This window comes from Zonotrichia leucophrys, chromosome 1, assembly GCF_028769735.1.
Source record: "Zonotrichia leucophrys gambelii isolate GWCS_2022_RI chromosome 1, RI_Zleu_2.0, whole genome shotgun sequence".
Taxonomy (NCBI): Eukaryota; Metazoa; Chordata; class Aves; order Passeriformes; family Passerellidae; genus Zonotrichia; species Zonotrichia leucophrys.
The window spans coordinates 31,678,064-31,694,509 of record NC_088169.1 but is presented as its reverse complement, the minus strand read 5'-3'; the positions used below and the strand labels follow the sequence as shown (position 1 = coordinate 31,694,509).

The window sequence follows — 16,446 nt, the reverse complement described above, 5'->3', positions numbered from 1 at the left end:
TCCTGTACTAAAGAACAACTGCTTTGATAAAGAAGTGCCTGAAGATTATATCCCTGTGTTTTTAGCATGCAAGTACATAAATAATATTCAGATTGAAAAATATTTAGTCAACATCATCCAGTTTATCAATAAGGAACAAAGAACTGGAGTAACAAAGTAATAGGAGGCTGGTTACTGAAAGAAATCAATGCTGCTGCATGTGTGTCACAGTGCAGAACATAAACATGTCTTCTTCAAATACTCTAAGAGAATTCTCATCTCCAATACTGAGCAAGCTGGAGAAAGGTACACCAACAACACATAAGCATATATGTATTACTAATAACCACCACAAATGTACAAATCAAATGTACAACCCAAACACAGAAGAGTTTTGATAATAATACTCTACTTATTTTGGTGCAAGTTTTATACATAGACAAAGAAGTACCAGGCACTTGGAAATTTCTGTCTTGTCTTCCTATAAATTTTAGATCCTGCAGAAGTATGCTCATGCCTAGTACCTACCTGGCAATATTATCACAGATTCCATGACCTCCATACTTTGCAGGCTCTACAGGTGCTCCAGCCTTTCTGACCATAATTTTAAGGGTCAATCGTTTGCCCTTCATACCAGCAGCTTCAAGTCTACGCTGGATTTCTTCTGAGAGGCTCAGAAGGAAAGCTTCTGCTTCCTTAGGCTGAAGGGGAAAAACAACCTGTTTAGATAATTACTACTTTTCAAATACTGGAAGTAAACCATTAAGTGTTAATACAATCCAGATTGTGCAACCTGAAAAGAGCAAGCTGACTCACAAGCAATTGTCTCATTTAACTTCAAGTGGTTTGTTTTCACTGTAGGTCACTTAATTTAGGCAAAATGGTAGATTCCTGTCCTAATGTCGAAAAAAGTCTTTTAAAAATGTAGGTAGAAACCCCAACACAGAATTTCAAGTCTAAGCACAAACCTAGAACATGAAGAGCACAGGACTTAAAATCTTTTTCACCATGAGGAAAGTCAAGCAGTGGAACATGTTGCTTAGGGAAGTTTGCAGTCTTCATTCTTGGAGATTTCTGATGCCAGACTGGATAAAGTGCTGAGCAACTGATCTGATTTATTAGCTTCCCCTGCTTTGAGCAAAGGTCTGGACTACACAACACTGTCAAACTTCTCTCAAACTCCTTTTTTTCCCTATCATTTCTATAAATATTTAAGTGCTGAGTAACAATTTTGTTAATAATGCCCCCCCCCCCCCCAAATGAAAAGTAATTGCAAAAAAATCTCATAGAAATTTTGCACGGGAGCAGCTGGTGATAGTTTCAGGCACTGGCATCTTCGAATAATCAGCATTTAAATGAAAGAGAATGCTAGGTGCTGACAAACCTACTGCAGTTCTCTTTTTCTGTACCAGACTTGTATAACGAATGCAGAATAGCCAGCTAATTTTGTGCAAGCTTCTTTTCAGTCCAATACTTTTGCAGTCTCTCCTCCCATTTTATCCTTTGGTCTCCTACTTCTTCATTTTCCTCATTTCTATTTCGTGGCTAAGATGGTGCTCTAACAGATCAAAGTGTAAGTGAAAATAATCAGAATATGAGAAGATTCTTCTACAGCTGAAAGAAGTCACTGGAAAAAAGAAGCAAGTTTAATTTACCTGTGTAAACCTTATTCCATAGTTGATTTCTGCTGAAACAGATTTTCTTTCTTTTTCTGTACGAACAGGTCGGTCATCCAAACCACGACAAAATCTGTAAAGCATTTGTCCTGTTTTTGGACCAAATTCTTTTTGTAGTTTTGACATTGAAGCACACTGCAGATCTCCACAGGTTTTAATTCCCAAAGAAGCCAGCTTAGATTCCATTGTCCTACCAACTCCTAACAACAAAGCAATTAGTTCTGTTAACCTTATACAGTGCAAAGTCAGTTACGTACTGATTACATAAAATTCTTATTTTTAAACCTATATTAAGTCTTATCAAATTAACAAATAAATATATGTAAAATAAATTCTGCTACAAAAAACATGGTTTAAATGGAAACTTTTGCTGTCATCACCAGTGTATCTTTAATCTGTTTCACATATTTCGTTTAAGATGTCACACTACAGCATGTTTGTTTATTTTTGGGTAAAATATGAATGAATCCTGCTTGGAAACTGTCTGCCTGTTACAGATTATATCATTCTGAATCCCCCCAACAACTCAGTCCAAAACAAGTGTCCAACAAGTAATATATTTTCCCCTCATGTACATGTGATCTAATCTAAATGAAAACCAACAAATATTTTGACCATTGTTACACTGCTTCCTAGGCAGAAAAATAATATTTCAGGTAGAAGTGATAGCATACCTGTATCACTTGTGCTTTGAATTACCAAGCACTGGAAATTGTAGGTATCCATGGCAACGGCACATATGTAAGTGTGATAAACTGAAGTATATTTCTGGGTTTTGGAGAGGTGGCCTGTTACTTCCAGAAAATATTAATCCTATGAGTTCACACCACCAAAGTCAGCAAAAATTGGAAATCTTAGGTAATCAGATTCTATTCCTGATAATGTTTCTCTGTCGAGGGGGTATTACTAACACAAACACTAAAACGCTTTTACTATGAACATGCAAGTGAATTCTGAAAACTTTAAAACGTTAAAGTCAAAGCACAGTACTACATGAGTAATATTGTGGAGGAAAAATATCTCCTGTAAATTATGCCAAAGAAAAATTAAAGCACAGCTGTGATGTAAATAGTGTTTGACCACTAAGGGTAACATAATGAGAATTTCTGGCAAACCTGCACCTGTCTATGGATGCTATTTCTACCACTCCTATATTTCAGTGTCTATGGCTGCCAGTTTTTACTGCCCCTTCCTCCTTTTTTAATCTTCAACAGACAAAGATACTATTTTTTATATCTAACACTGAATGTATGTTTATACACACAGGCTGAAGCCAGCTGATCACTGAAAGCATAAATGAGGGCTTACTCAGCACTTCTTGCACCATGCCTGTGTCATAGTACACTAACCGTGTGTACTAAGTAACAATATACAGTTACATGCCAGGAAATCCTTTATGTTACAAACCTTTAAAGTATTCTCCTGGAACAATAAAAAATATAGTAAGCCTGTTTTCAATACAGATGGATGCCATATGCCTTTACTGTCTATCACACTTTGGATCATAAACATGGAATAGCAGCTAATCCGGTCTGATCTAGAAAGCAAATTTGTAGCTGAAACTGGCTTAATATCAGGAAGTAAAATGCCCTCTAGAAGATAGGAGTACCTGGAAGACTGGTAACAAGTTGCCCTCTGATAAAATCATCCACTTCTTCAGGTTTTAAGTGATACTGTCCATCTGGTTTTGCTTTTCGAGTTGCCATTCTGGCCAGCAGAATATTGGAACCTGTAAAAACAACAAATCAAAGCGTGTCTGTGGTAACTTCTCAAGTAGAATACCACAGTTCAACACTCAAGGAAAAAAAATGCAGAAAGTACGGTCAAATTCTTTATCTTTTACCAAGAATTTAATGAAATCTATGCATATATATTTGCAGTGTCTACGTTCAAATTACCAGCCAGCACTTATTTACTATAACAGCAGTGAACTGTAATGCTAACTGCAATTGCAAAGGTAATAAGGGAAGAATTCTCCTTGGAGTCATGAGCTTGTCTCACAAGTGGATTTCATACACTTATATACACTCAGTACAAGTATGTACAGATACTCAACTCTAGTATTAATTAGGAACAAAAAGAAAGGCGAAAGGAACAAGCCAAGAAGAAACAAATCAAAGTATTTTCAGATGTGTGATTTAATATACAGTACCTACAACAAATCACAAATCTTTGCCCTCAATATCTTCTAAGAACTATGCAAGATCATGTCACCCTGTAAACTCTTGCTGCTATCTCCATTAAGGAACACAATCTGTGTCCTTTTTCTATTTACTGGAAACATTTTACTGGAAGTACTTCATAAAAATGAATGCAAGAGTGGAATTTAGCATAGTGTTCAGATAAAGAAGTGACAGCTGGATGGGCTGTTGACTTATAAGTTGGATTTGATGATCCTTGCTGGTCCCTTCCAATTCAGAATATCCTGTGATCTCTGTTATGGAAATTGTATACATTTTTGCTTACAACTTTGCAGTTATGAAAATTTTCTTGCATTTTTATTCACACTAATTTAACGTAAATGGTAAAATATTCCACAAACACTTAGAAGTTTCAGCAAACTTAGACAGCTTTGATCCGTTAACAAAAGCAGTCTCTGCTTGTAGACAGAAATGAAGTTACTTACCCATCCCAACAGAAGCTGTGCATTTAGTTTGGTCTTTGATTTCAGTGCGGATAGCGTTTGCAAATTCATCAGGAGTCAGTCTGGTCTCTGTGAGGATTTCAGTGATATCGACTAGTGCTTCATCACAACTGACTGCTTCGATGTTATGGGTATAGCTATCAACACAAAGTAAAGCAGGTGAAACACCAGCAACACCTCACCATCTGTTAAAACAAATATGTGGCAAATAAAGTCTTCTTTTTGGGGTGGCATTTCCCTGCCTATTTTGTATCACACATCACTTAGATATTAAAAATGCTAAACAGCAAATTACAGTAATATTACTAATGTAAGACTAGTTTCAACATGTATACTGATTTTAATGGAACAGCTGGAGAGGGAGTGGAATATTTGTGTTTCATTGACAATAACAAATTTCCAGTTTTATTTCAAGTGCATTTTAAACCAGAAAGCAGTTTCTAATAGATGTTACTCTAATAATCCATTCTTCAATTACTCAAAAAACATCTCTTGGAAGGATCTCCCTTCTAAGCAGGGATCTGCTTCTCACTATGTGAATCAGTAAAAAAAATTAACAGTGACTCATTTGGAAGTCAGATGTTGATTGTTTATAGCTCGTGGCTTCAGGATAAAAGAAGGCTCAGAAGCATGGTGCTCAAAGTAACAAAAATAATACAAAGGAAGACCTCAAACAGGAATAGCTTCACTGAAGCTGAAGAGGGGGAGATGAAAATAAAAAATGAATAATAGCAGTCAGTAGTGGCAAACAAAATATGTTTGATAACCTTATCATGAAGATCATGCAAACATTACCTTGCTAGTATTTCATATACTGTCCGTGCAACTTCTTTGTATGCATCAAAATCATATGAAACTGCTTGAAGATTTGGACACAACTTTTTTGCTTGGCCAAAAAACATTCCATTCTTTATGCCAACTTGCCTAAAATTAAATAATAAAATAAATCCCAAGTAAACACAGTGCAAACTTTTCCACAAATACTTTCGATTTAATTATTTGTCTTTCCCAACAAAAATGAGAATAAGAACTCAGTCTACAGGTAGAAATTTAAGAAGTTAAAAAAATAACTGCAACTAGAGTATTTGAATTAGCTGTGTATTATTATTAAGCCATGGAGCATGAGAAATTTGCCTTTAAGAAACTGCTGAAGACAAAGGTTCCAGAAAGCACACTTGCTAAGTTCTGCTTCCAATTAAAACCACACATATACCACAGTGACTAAGGCAGAGAGATCTTACATTCCAAGGTGCAAGCCTACATAATTAGGCTCCTGCTAACAAAGTCTGAGATACAAACAGAAGCCTGTCTATCCTAGCAAGCCTAAGAAAGCTTCCAACCAAGGAAAAATTTCTGGAGTATTATTTCCATCAGGGAAAACCCCCTGTATTTTGGACACTGTGCTTACATTTATAAAAGTTGTTTCATATTCTAAACCTTTTTAAGTTAGGTCATTGGATATGGTCAGCAGAGTCTTTCCAAAAATGATTTTAATAATCACACTTTTGGTTTGAAATAAAACCTTCTGAATGTGTTATTAGTTCTACAGAATACTGCAACTTTGATACAAAGACATGATGATAACATGAATTCAAGAGCATCACAGTGAAAGGCACAAGGTTTTTCTTCACAGGCTTTATTTCAACTTATACATAGGTTGGGTTGAAAGCTACTGAGCAGCACCTACCAAGCAGCAGCACCCAAAGGGAAGAGTTTCTGTTAAATTGTAACAACCTATATAATTCCAGCTTTTGAACAGAAACTTTTTCTCTAGATAAATTGAAAGACACTAATAACCCCTATTTTTGGACATCTTATGCCCATCTGTATGGGATTTTCAAGCAGACTACTGGGTAACTTTTACCTACCTGGCTTCATAACTACAAGAAGCAATTTCAGCCATGGACAGGACAGTGAGATCAGAGTCAGCTCCATTCACATGTGCGGAATCCGTACGCTCCCAGACTGATGAGTCCAACTGATCAGGTACTCTAATTTCTGTTTAAAAAAAAAAATTGTCCACATTATTCTTCCTAGGAGTTCAACAGAACGAATGCCAATAAAATAAAAATGATGGATTTTATTTTATACAATTTCTATACTTTTATATTTTGACAAAGACATTCTTAAAAATATTGATTCATATTGTGGTCCAGAAAAAAATTCAGACCCCTTCCCCAGTATTGTCTCTCTGGATAGGTCTGTATATACTACTGAGAACAATATTAATAGAAAAATGGTGTTTTCCACAAAATTACTAGACAGCAGCTCATTGGTGACTACATATACTATACTGTAAAATAAGAATGATCTTAGCTTTACTGACCATAAAAATGATCAAACACACTTGGCTAAATGTTAGAACCACATCCTGCCAACAAACACAAGACACTAAAACTTATTTAACAACTGCTCAACTAAACAAGAAGACACTTAGCAATGTTCCTTTTTACAAAATGCACCCCTGATATCAAAACACTGAAATTTCATAATATAAATATAAATAGAATATAAATCCACTTCATATCATACTTGAAACTATTTTTCTAATAGTCTAGATACCAGAAAGTGATTTTTAAGAAGTGAAAACCAGGAATGATAATTAGTTGAAATAAAAAACACTAGCTAGAAACTTCTATTTTCTTCAACATTCTTATGGGGATATTAACTGAAATAACTTCTGCTTTTACTTATTAATAATTCACTTATAAGGATGTGTCAATTTCTTTCAAATACCACCACAAACCTATCTTGGATCAAAATGATACAATTTTAAGTAATGCAACCTCACACTTGAAATGAGACAGACCTTCCCTCATTCTATAAAACTTTACTACATATTCTTACATCAACTTCAAAGGATCCTCCAGGCCCACTGGGCACTAGGTACTAGACAGAATTCCATGACACTGAATAATGGAAACAAGTAAAAGATTTCTAGTTCTATTTGGGTTTTCGTAGTATGCAAACCTTGAAATACGTGCTATACTCTAAATATGAAACAGCTTGAAAAAAATCACTAGATGCAAAAAACTACTATGCCTGCCCAAACTCCCATCAGATTCAAAACAACAAAGTATCATATAGATAAAATGCTTCTATTTATTTAAAAAGAAATCCACTACGCAGCTCTTTTTCATTACTGTAGTCCATTTAATACCAAATACCTTTGTAATATAATAAATGGGATTTTATTATAGTCCCACAATGAATACAGAGTGCCACAATGCCTAATTATATTCCACAGTGCTAACAACTTGCACACCAACAATCTGACTGAAAGGAAACCTGGTGCTATGTGCACATATGAGTAGCTATCAAACCAGACAAAGTGGTGTAATGAGTGAGTGGAGATACCAGGGGTAGAGCCTAACTCATGTGGAAAACTGCTTTTATTCAGAATTTCTGCTAAATTTGTGCACTTTTTAATTTCTTAAACATTTTAATTTGTGATGAGCTCAGTAAGTTACCTAAGATGTCTGCAATTGAAAATTAGAGCAAAATTATGCCCCAAATAAAGATAAGAATGACAAGAACAACTTCTTTAGTCCATGCCTTCCTGTGCCCTGGCCTGAGATGATGCTGTCATCTTGTCTATCTTCACTGGATTCGCCGACTTTTTCCACATCGCAGCAGAGCAGATCCCCCCATGAGCTGATGGAGTCACTTCATGTGAAATTCAGGGCAATGCAGAACACATTGTCCTCAATGGAAGGCAAGGTAGAGAACCTCTCCTCAAAAGCTGGGAAACTAGACAGGCACATGGTGAATGTGGAGCAACGGATGGAGAAATCAGAGGCCAGGACCCAAGTCTGTGAAAAAGAAATCGCTGAGAATAAATCTGTGACTAATATGATGGTTAAAATCTGCTGCTCTTTAGAATGAAAAGGGAGATTCTAGGGTTGAGGGAAAGGAAGTCTAGAAAACATTCACATCTTGGGCATCCTGGCCATGGAAGAGACCCCAAACTATGAATCCTGATTAACATATGTTAATCTTTTATTTTTAGAACATGAAATGTTAAAGATGGCATGTATGTAGAGAAGCAAATTCTACTATCTAGAAAGCCTATCTCCAATTTGAGGATTTAGGGTGAGAAGGGTATCAAGTTTTTAAATTTAAAAGTTATGCATTTTTAGATGAATTAATACAAGAAAAAGAAAGTATTTCATAAAAGACTGAAGATTCTGTTGACACTAGATTTTGTCTAGCAATGCAGATCAAAGTCAGGAACCAGTATCACTAAAGAAGTAATTAAAAAAAAAAAAAAGAAGTAAACGAAGCAGCAGAATTCAGTATTTGGTCAAAAGTGATTCACAAGCATTTGGGGGTTTGTGTCTGAGGGTTTTTTTTTGTTATATTTTTGTTGGCTTTTTTTTGAGAGGGTGAGGTGCTCTGTTTCTGTGGTTTTGGTTGGTTTGTAATTTGGAACCTTTTTTCAAATAAGCAAGATCTGGAGAAGGCAGTATCAGAGAACAGCCTGGAAAGTATGAAGCACCAAAAATTGAAGTGGGTTCAATGTTGAAGCATGGACGTAAAAATATGCTCATGTTCTGAGCTCCTCCCAACTACCTCTCTATTTCATTTATATAACACGTCCCCATTGTGTCTGTTTTAACAGCCTAACTTACTATTCTGTATTTTTGACATTTTTGTAAAAGCATTTCTGCATGTAATGCTTGTGCCTACTGCACTGTACTTCCCTGTGGCACGGCACAATTAAACACATGCTGTGAAGTGTGTCACTTTCTAAGATACTGTGATGTCTGAGAAGCCTAATCAGCAATTCCACCTTTAAATCTAAGACCATAACTAACTATAAATTCTTTACCCCAAAAGGAAGACAAACCCTGAGAAAAAGCAAGCAGAAACAACAGGTTTGGGTTTTTTTTAATTGGCAAAATGATTGCACATGGAGATAAAATAAACAGAGACTCAAAAATATTATGAACAGCAGCTAATGAAACAGAGACCTATAAAAAGAGTGTTTGGAAAAAATCCTTTCACCAAAACAATAGGCTGCACAATCAGCCTAAGTGTCAAGAAAGAAAGAGCTAGCTGCCTGCCTGCATGCAAGCCAGTTGAGACTGGATGCTGAAGTTAAAGAAATGAATGTGGGATATCCAGAAAAAAGGTGCCACAGTAAGAAACTGAGGTTGTTATACAATGAGGTTGAAAGCTGCTGTACACTTAAGCAATCAATACAGCAGAAGAGATACTAATGAATTTGTGAATCAAAAGAACATGCTAGCTATCAGCTAAACTGTAATTCAACCATCTACCTCTCCAAAACTCTCAGTTGTATAGTCACATCCTTATCCAGTTCAAGGCTCTAATAAAAGTTAACAAGTCACTGTATAAACTGAACTACCCATAAATACTTCATACACAAGCTATACTACAGAAAATCCAACTCCACAAAGACCACAGCTATCTCTGTCTGGAGCATACTGAAAAGTCCTTAAAAGCTTGTGGGTTCCACAGACATATATTCTACCTCAGTTTTGAAGTGTTCTTAAACTACAGCAAAAAAGACAAATGAAATGGCATCAGTTCCAGTAATACCTTGGTTGTATAAATGTCTTCAAAAACGCCCAACAACCTGCCAATATCCAAAGTACTAATGTTTTATAAACAACCATGGAAGAACAACTTGTCTTTTGCCCCATTTTGTCTCATCAAAATAAAACACTGAGATGTAAACTTTATAACAACAGTACTTAGTACCACAAATTTGGTAAAAACTGCATACACAAAAGGGCAAAGGAGAAACTCAACTTCCAAGTCTAAACCAAACTTAAATAGCAGCTACCCGTTGTATATGCACTTTTTACCAACTGTGTGGCAAGAACTGTGCTTCTAAATGATTAAATAAGACTGGTACTGGCCACTTAAGTTGCCAGTGTTTAGCAATATACTTTCTCATCCTAAATACAGTTCAGGCAGTATAATAAAACCTATTAATACAACTTTGGTTTATATTAGTACGCTACTACTTGAGGACACAGAAAGTAACACATTTCTAAATTACTGCAGGCAAGTATGGAATTCTCAAACTACAACAGACAACTTGGTTTTCAAAAAACAAAATATTGCAAACAGAATTCATGAAAATTGCACAGACATTCCAGAGACCTAAAATGCTCTATGGACCACCTAAATTAACTCATTGTACACAGATATTCTACATGTGCAACTCAAAAGCCAACTTCAAACAATCAGTTTCTCACTGGCCATGTGCTACTGTCGCTAGTTTTACAGAAAAAGCCTCTGTAGTAGACTTTAAAAGTTATTTTACACCTTCTTTATTATACTTGACTTTCTGAGAAAAAAGTGATCCTGGACAACCTGTATTTATTTTTCATTTTAAATAACTACTAGCATTCTATCTTACATTCAACCTCAACAAAGTGAGTAAAACCTAAAATTACTCTAAAATAATTTACCCATCCTGAGCAAGACTAACTAACAAGAAGTCACAGTGTCCTGCTATTACTGAGGCCACAGAGCACTGTGCTGTCCAAAGGTATTTCTTTTCTGAAATGAAATCTCCCACATGAAAGAAATAAATTTATCCATGGTACACTTTCTGAATAATTTTAAAGAAAAAGTCTTCCATAACAACAATTAAAAACATACATACAGACAGACTTATCTGTACCTGCTTTGCCATTCAATAGCTTTTTCTGGTAATATTGCTGTTCAAGCTGGGGGTTTGCACCAGGGCGCAGCAGTGCCTTCCCTGTACCTCTGTTACTAGTAACAGCTACTGGCTTTCCTGTGAAGAAAAAATGCATATACTTACAGGTCAATACCTATAATAGCTTACATTTTAATAAAAGCACAATTAGGATAAGATCATAAGGACTTTTAATTTACTTTCTGTAATTTCTTTCAAGCTTAAGTGCTATCAAGGCAGAAGGAACAGCTATGAAATGGCCTCGGAATTGTGACAATGAATCTGTGTTAACTGCAGTCACATGTAAAGAAGAAAAGTTTTTCCAAGTGAAAATACAGCTAATACTAGTTTGTCTTTAATAACAAATATAAATGGAAGCTGTGAAATGTCACCAATAACCTAATCATTAATTAGTTTAAGATACAGCAAACACTGGTCTGATTATAAATACTTCAACATGTTTATTAGCTTAAGTAAATCAGAAAAATATACACACGCCAAAACACTTAGTTCCACTTAGTTTAACTGTGCAAACCAAAATTTTTAGTAAACTTTTGACTTTTCTGCAATATCAACACCTCCATAGTGTTTCCAAAGCAAGCTTATTTATGCACTGAAAAGTCTGGCAAACTTTTGTGGAACAGAAAAAGTATTTGCAGAAAAGTCCCACATTCTTTATGTTCCAGTAATGCAATTTGAAACTGGGCAGGAAATCAAGTTTTAGAGAACCAAACACAGCAGAAGAATCTTTGATACAGCTGCTCCTGCCTTTGGACAGAAGAGAGCAATGGAACCACATATGCATCTTACTCTTTTCCTAAGGTCTGTGATGGGGGGGAATGTGAGATGGTCTCCACGGCAACAAGTCCTCAAACTCATGCACCCCTGAAGCTCAGCGTTTGCACAGAACTAGAATCTCCACTTTGAACAGTACACTTGAGAAAACAAACCCACCAAAGTTTGCTAAGGTGCTCCACTAACTCCCCTGTGTCTTAAGGATGATCACACAACTCAGACTTCTAAATGCCAACTGAACTGCTCCTGAATCCTCCAGGTCCTATAATATCTCATGTGTAATAGCTTAGACAAGAAAGGTAAGGTGCATGTTTTTCTCTTGAAAAATATGCATCAGGTAGAGAAAATGAATTCTCAACCTTGACCTTTCGACTTTTCTAGTTAAACAAAGCTGCTTAAACTACTTCAGGAAGAATATTAGGCCATCCTATTTTCTTAAATTTATCTATTTTTCTTTTAATAGACAGTGCCCATATGCCACTTTTTAGTATAACTGAAATTTGATTTCCAATTTCTAATATGGTAGATTAAAATCTGAGTAAGTTTATGTACAACGTCACAGAGAATAGTTACTACAGATTTAACTTCTCTCTTCTTACTTTAGATACTGAAAGGAGATAGCAAGGAGAATTCCAGTTCTCTCTTCCACTTGCTTTTGGATTTTGAGAAAATAAACAGGAATATGAAAGTTGCATGGTCTAACTACTGAAGATGCAAGAAAAAAGATTCATATGCCAAATTAATTTTACAATTGTGCAAGTTTGATTTTTTAAAGGCTTAACTGAGTAAACTGTAACACACAGAGTTAAAATACTGACCTTTGAGATCTGGTCTATTTCGGATAGCCACAGACACAAAGAAGCAATCCATATCCACGTGCATTATACAGCTCTGTGGCTTGGCTGAGCTCGCAACAGACACATTACCTAGTATGAAGATACACCAACAGAAAACTTGAACCCTAATTTACACACTTCAGTACTACTCACAGCACTCATCAAGGTCTATTATCAAGTTTTTATCACCTCTAAACCATAAATATTTTTCTTTCCTTTCACCAAGAAGGTATTTACTCTGAGAAGGGTAAACATAAGCAGTAGACAAACAGCCTAAACAATGAATTAAATTAGAGTTTCTGTTTTTTATTTTCTTATAATTAAGACCTTTTACCCTAACAAGGTTCCCCGAATCCAAGGAGATAATGCATATTGCTGGCACTGGATCTTACTTGGGCTACGTTAACACCAAATCAGAAGAGAATTGTACTCCTTTTTGTTCATCAATCAGAAGACTGCTTCAAAAGATAAAAATGTAAGTTTAGCTGCACTAGGAGCTACCATTATTCTTCATGAAACACACCACAATTAGTTTTGAAAGTCCCATGCAAGTGGATTTTGTCACTGCTGTACTTGGACGCATGCAAACACTCAGCGAAGATGAGCAGGTAACTCCTCACTGAAAATGGTACATGCCTAAAACACTGGAAATGCTTTCTACAAGTTCAAGTCTGCATGGCTGTGCTGCTGACCTAGCAAAGGTGGCAATATCTAACAAAAAAAATTAACTTGAACAATGCATAAAGTGTAACAGTGAAAAAAACACTTTAAAATACATCAAGTGAACTGTTCCACTTAACATCTGAGTTAATTAACTGAATAATCAGAAAAATATCCTCTTGATTTTAATAATTTACATTTTGAACTAATTTGAAAAATAAGGACTGTCTTATAATGGGTGTATTTACAAATCAAGCGATCAAGTTGAGGAGCTGCTACTTGTCAACTGAATCACAGGCATTAACTATTTTAATACTCTAGGCCAAATCAAAGGGAAAATATAAATATATTAGCTTATACCACATTTTGATTTAAAAAATACACATTAAGTAGTTCATAAGCTAACATGTTTGGTAAGTAGGGTGTCCTAACACAACAACAGAATCAGTAAATTTATTATCTAACAATTTTTTGATGTGGCAATTTCTTCTATTTCAAGCATATTTTCATATGATTACAAGTGAATAATTTTACAGCACAGGACTCAGAATCTCTTTAAAGGTACAGAGCTAACCTTTTAATTTAAGAAGAGTGTAAACAAGAGATTCTAAAGATGCAAAATATTTAATCCGTAACATTTTGACTCTAATGAATTCTACATTTTTTCACTTTGGCCCTTGATGCAATGACATTAAATACTTCTCTTCACGCCAGGTTTAAAAGTCTCTTATGACACTACTACCCACTTTAACAGACACAGAGTTATATAAAACTCTAACTAACAAAAAAAAAATTTAGATTTTAACTCACGTCCAAATGTTACTCATCTTTCAAATGCTCATGCTGAACAGCAAGGATTTTTTCTTCTCTTTTTTCCCCCCTGCAGATTTTCACAAAGCAACTACAGATTTGTGTATTAGATATACATAGTATTTTTCTCCCTTATGAATCCATATATCTTGGTAAAGCCAGAAATACTATTTCTACAAGGAAGAATTGAATATAGACCAGAGTATCGCATTAAGTAACATTTTAAGTTTAAAAAACCCAACAAAGCCAAAAGCACTTGCATCCATTAGTGTTCACTGCACCAAAGTCATCAAGTTTTTCCAGATAGTCTGGCTATTATATGAATACTCAATACTAAACTATGTAGTCTCATTTGAACATTTAATGTATGAAGATACAAGGCATCTTCTTAACATAAACCTTCTTAAACAAGTATCTACCTGTGTCAGTTTTAAGTGCAGACCTGCCTGTTTTCCATTTTTTAATTTTTTCCCTTCCTGGAAAGACACCGCTGTTTTTTCTCTGCAGGCTGTTGACAAACTCTGTCAATTCACACTTCCATGTTGATATATGATGCAGTCTTGAATGTGAATAAAAGTCAGAAATAAAACTACAATCTGAAGGTTTGGACACAGGTAAGGAAGCTGCCTTGCTAGGAGCAGGTCCAGAAGTGCTTTTTGTGCTTGAAGGCCCCTGAACAGTTGAGTGGTGAGCACCATTTATTTTAGCATTACTGTGCAAAAATGAAGATGAGGATGAGTTACTCATAGTCCTGTGTGGACTCCACGAAAAGTCTGTATTTTTGTTGCTTTGCTGCAACTGCTGCATTGTGCAGTCTCTAAAGTCAACCATGCCTTTGTCAGTCTTCCCCTCCTCCTGCACAGGGCCTGGAGACAACCTGCCTGCAACCCCGTTGCCGGAGGGCACCAAGCAATCCTGTGTCTTTAAGGCACTGGTAGAAGTGTGTGTGTGTCCATTGAAAAGGGCAGTGCTGTCTTTATGAGACTGAATCCCATTTTGTTTCCGTATGGGAACAATCTCCTCCAGCTCTGTAAATCCAAAATCGTCACTTTCTTCTTCCTCTTCCTCATTCCAGCTGTTAATTCCATTGGGTGTGATTTCATTTTCCATTTCATACTTTTTAATATGATTTCTGAAACAGATATAATAATTAAATACCGCATCTTTTATTAAAAAAGGCACATTTATATGTAATTTCAAGCTTTTTCTTATGAACTGTTCTCAATTTATATTTCAGTTACATTCCCAAGACAATTATCTCAAATTCTGAGCCACATCCTCACAACAGCACAAAATATAACACCATACCAAAGATTTTACAGATTTCACGTAATATTAACTAGGAGTTTACATGGGAGTGACCATGCTCACATTAGAAAAGCTATTTCCAAGGCCTTTAATCTGGCAGGCAGTCTCCCACTGAATTACAGTAATTATTTGTTTGTTAACGGAACTGTACTGCCACACACAGCATGAATGTTGCAGGAATACACAAACCATCAGAAGGAGCTGTCCTTTTGCCAAGAGATGCAATTTTCCTTAACTAGTTATAAACAAACAAAAAGAAATAAGAAAGTATATACAAAGAATTATTTTTTAGGAAATTATTTTAGATTGATGTTAGATTCATTTTATTTTTTCATCATGAAAAAAAATCTGTTCAAGCTCTAGAAATCTCTTAGCTTTGATAAAAACCACAAACAAACTAATTTTCAGCTTTTAAGCATATAAACCAAAGTATTCTGCCACAAGCACACTAGCACAAAGACAAAGCTTCCATTCAAAAAATTAACTCTGGAAATGAAAAGTCTTCAAGAATTCTACACAGTCTTGATCTGCTGGAAAAAAACCAACAAGCCCAACCATCACTCCCAGCTCCCAAAGCTAGCAATTTAAGTACACAAAAGAAAGTGGGAAAAGATTAGCTATTCAGTATGCTACTGAAACCAGAAACTCAATTAAGCATGAAAACAATTTGGTTAAGATTATCCAAATATAAATTGCAGTAAAGACAGTATTTTTGAAGAGTTGTGTGGTTGAAAATGGTATATTAAGTGGCACATACTTAGTGGATAGGCAGGCTTTTAAAGTCATGTCTTTCAGATTACACTGACATTTTGGGAAGTCTGAATATTCTTCTCATTTAAAAAAATCTTTAACAATGCAGTAGTAAGAGGTGATGATGATTGTACCACTCATTGTAAAATATGGGTATGAAATCCTGCTTAAGGTATTAATTTTTTGCGACTAGTTTTATTTTCCTAAGTGCAGACAAATCCTACTCCTGTGGTGAAGTATCCTCAGCATTATGTGTGACTGGATTGTAAAAAAATCAGCAGACTGTGGAAGAACTCAGATCACCAGGAA

At 35.5% G+C, this 16,446-nt stretch overlaps 1 protein-coding gene across 2 annotated transcripts in view; it reads right to left on the bottom strand.

Annotated features, from left to right (window-relative positions):
• Positions 1-16,446, bottom strand: part of REV1 (REV1 DNA directed polymerase) — a 54,665-nt gene that overhangs the window by 15,188 nt on the left and 23,031 nt on the right. The window contains exons 6-14 of one of the 2 annotated variants that reach the window (XM_064710780.1): positions 14,499-15,211; positions 12,592-12,699; positions 10,961-11,077; positions 6,168-6,297; positions 5,095-5,223; positions 4,282-4,436; positions 3,265-3,384; positions 1,635-1,855; positions 508-680 (exon numbers count right to left, since the gene is read on the bottom strand). In XM_064710780.1, the coding sequence (XP_064566850.1) occupies positions 508-680; positions 1,635-1,855; positions 3,265-3,384; positions 4,282-4,436; positions 5,095-5,223; positions 6,168-6,297; positions 10,961-11,077; positions 12,592-12,699; positions 14,499-15,211 (1,866 nt within the window). Of the gene's footprint in view, positions 1-507; positions 681-1,634; positions 1,856-3,264; positions 3,385-4,281; positions 4,437-5,094; positions 5,224-6,167; positions 6,298-10,960; positions 11,078-12,591; positions 12,700-14,498; positions 15,212-16,446 lie in introns of those variants that run through there. The other variant, XM_064710787.1, reaches the window with a different exon arrangement.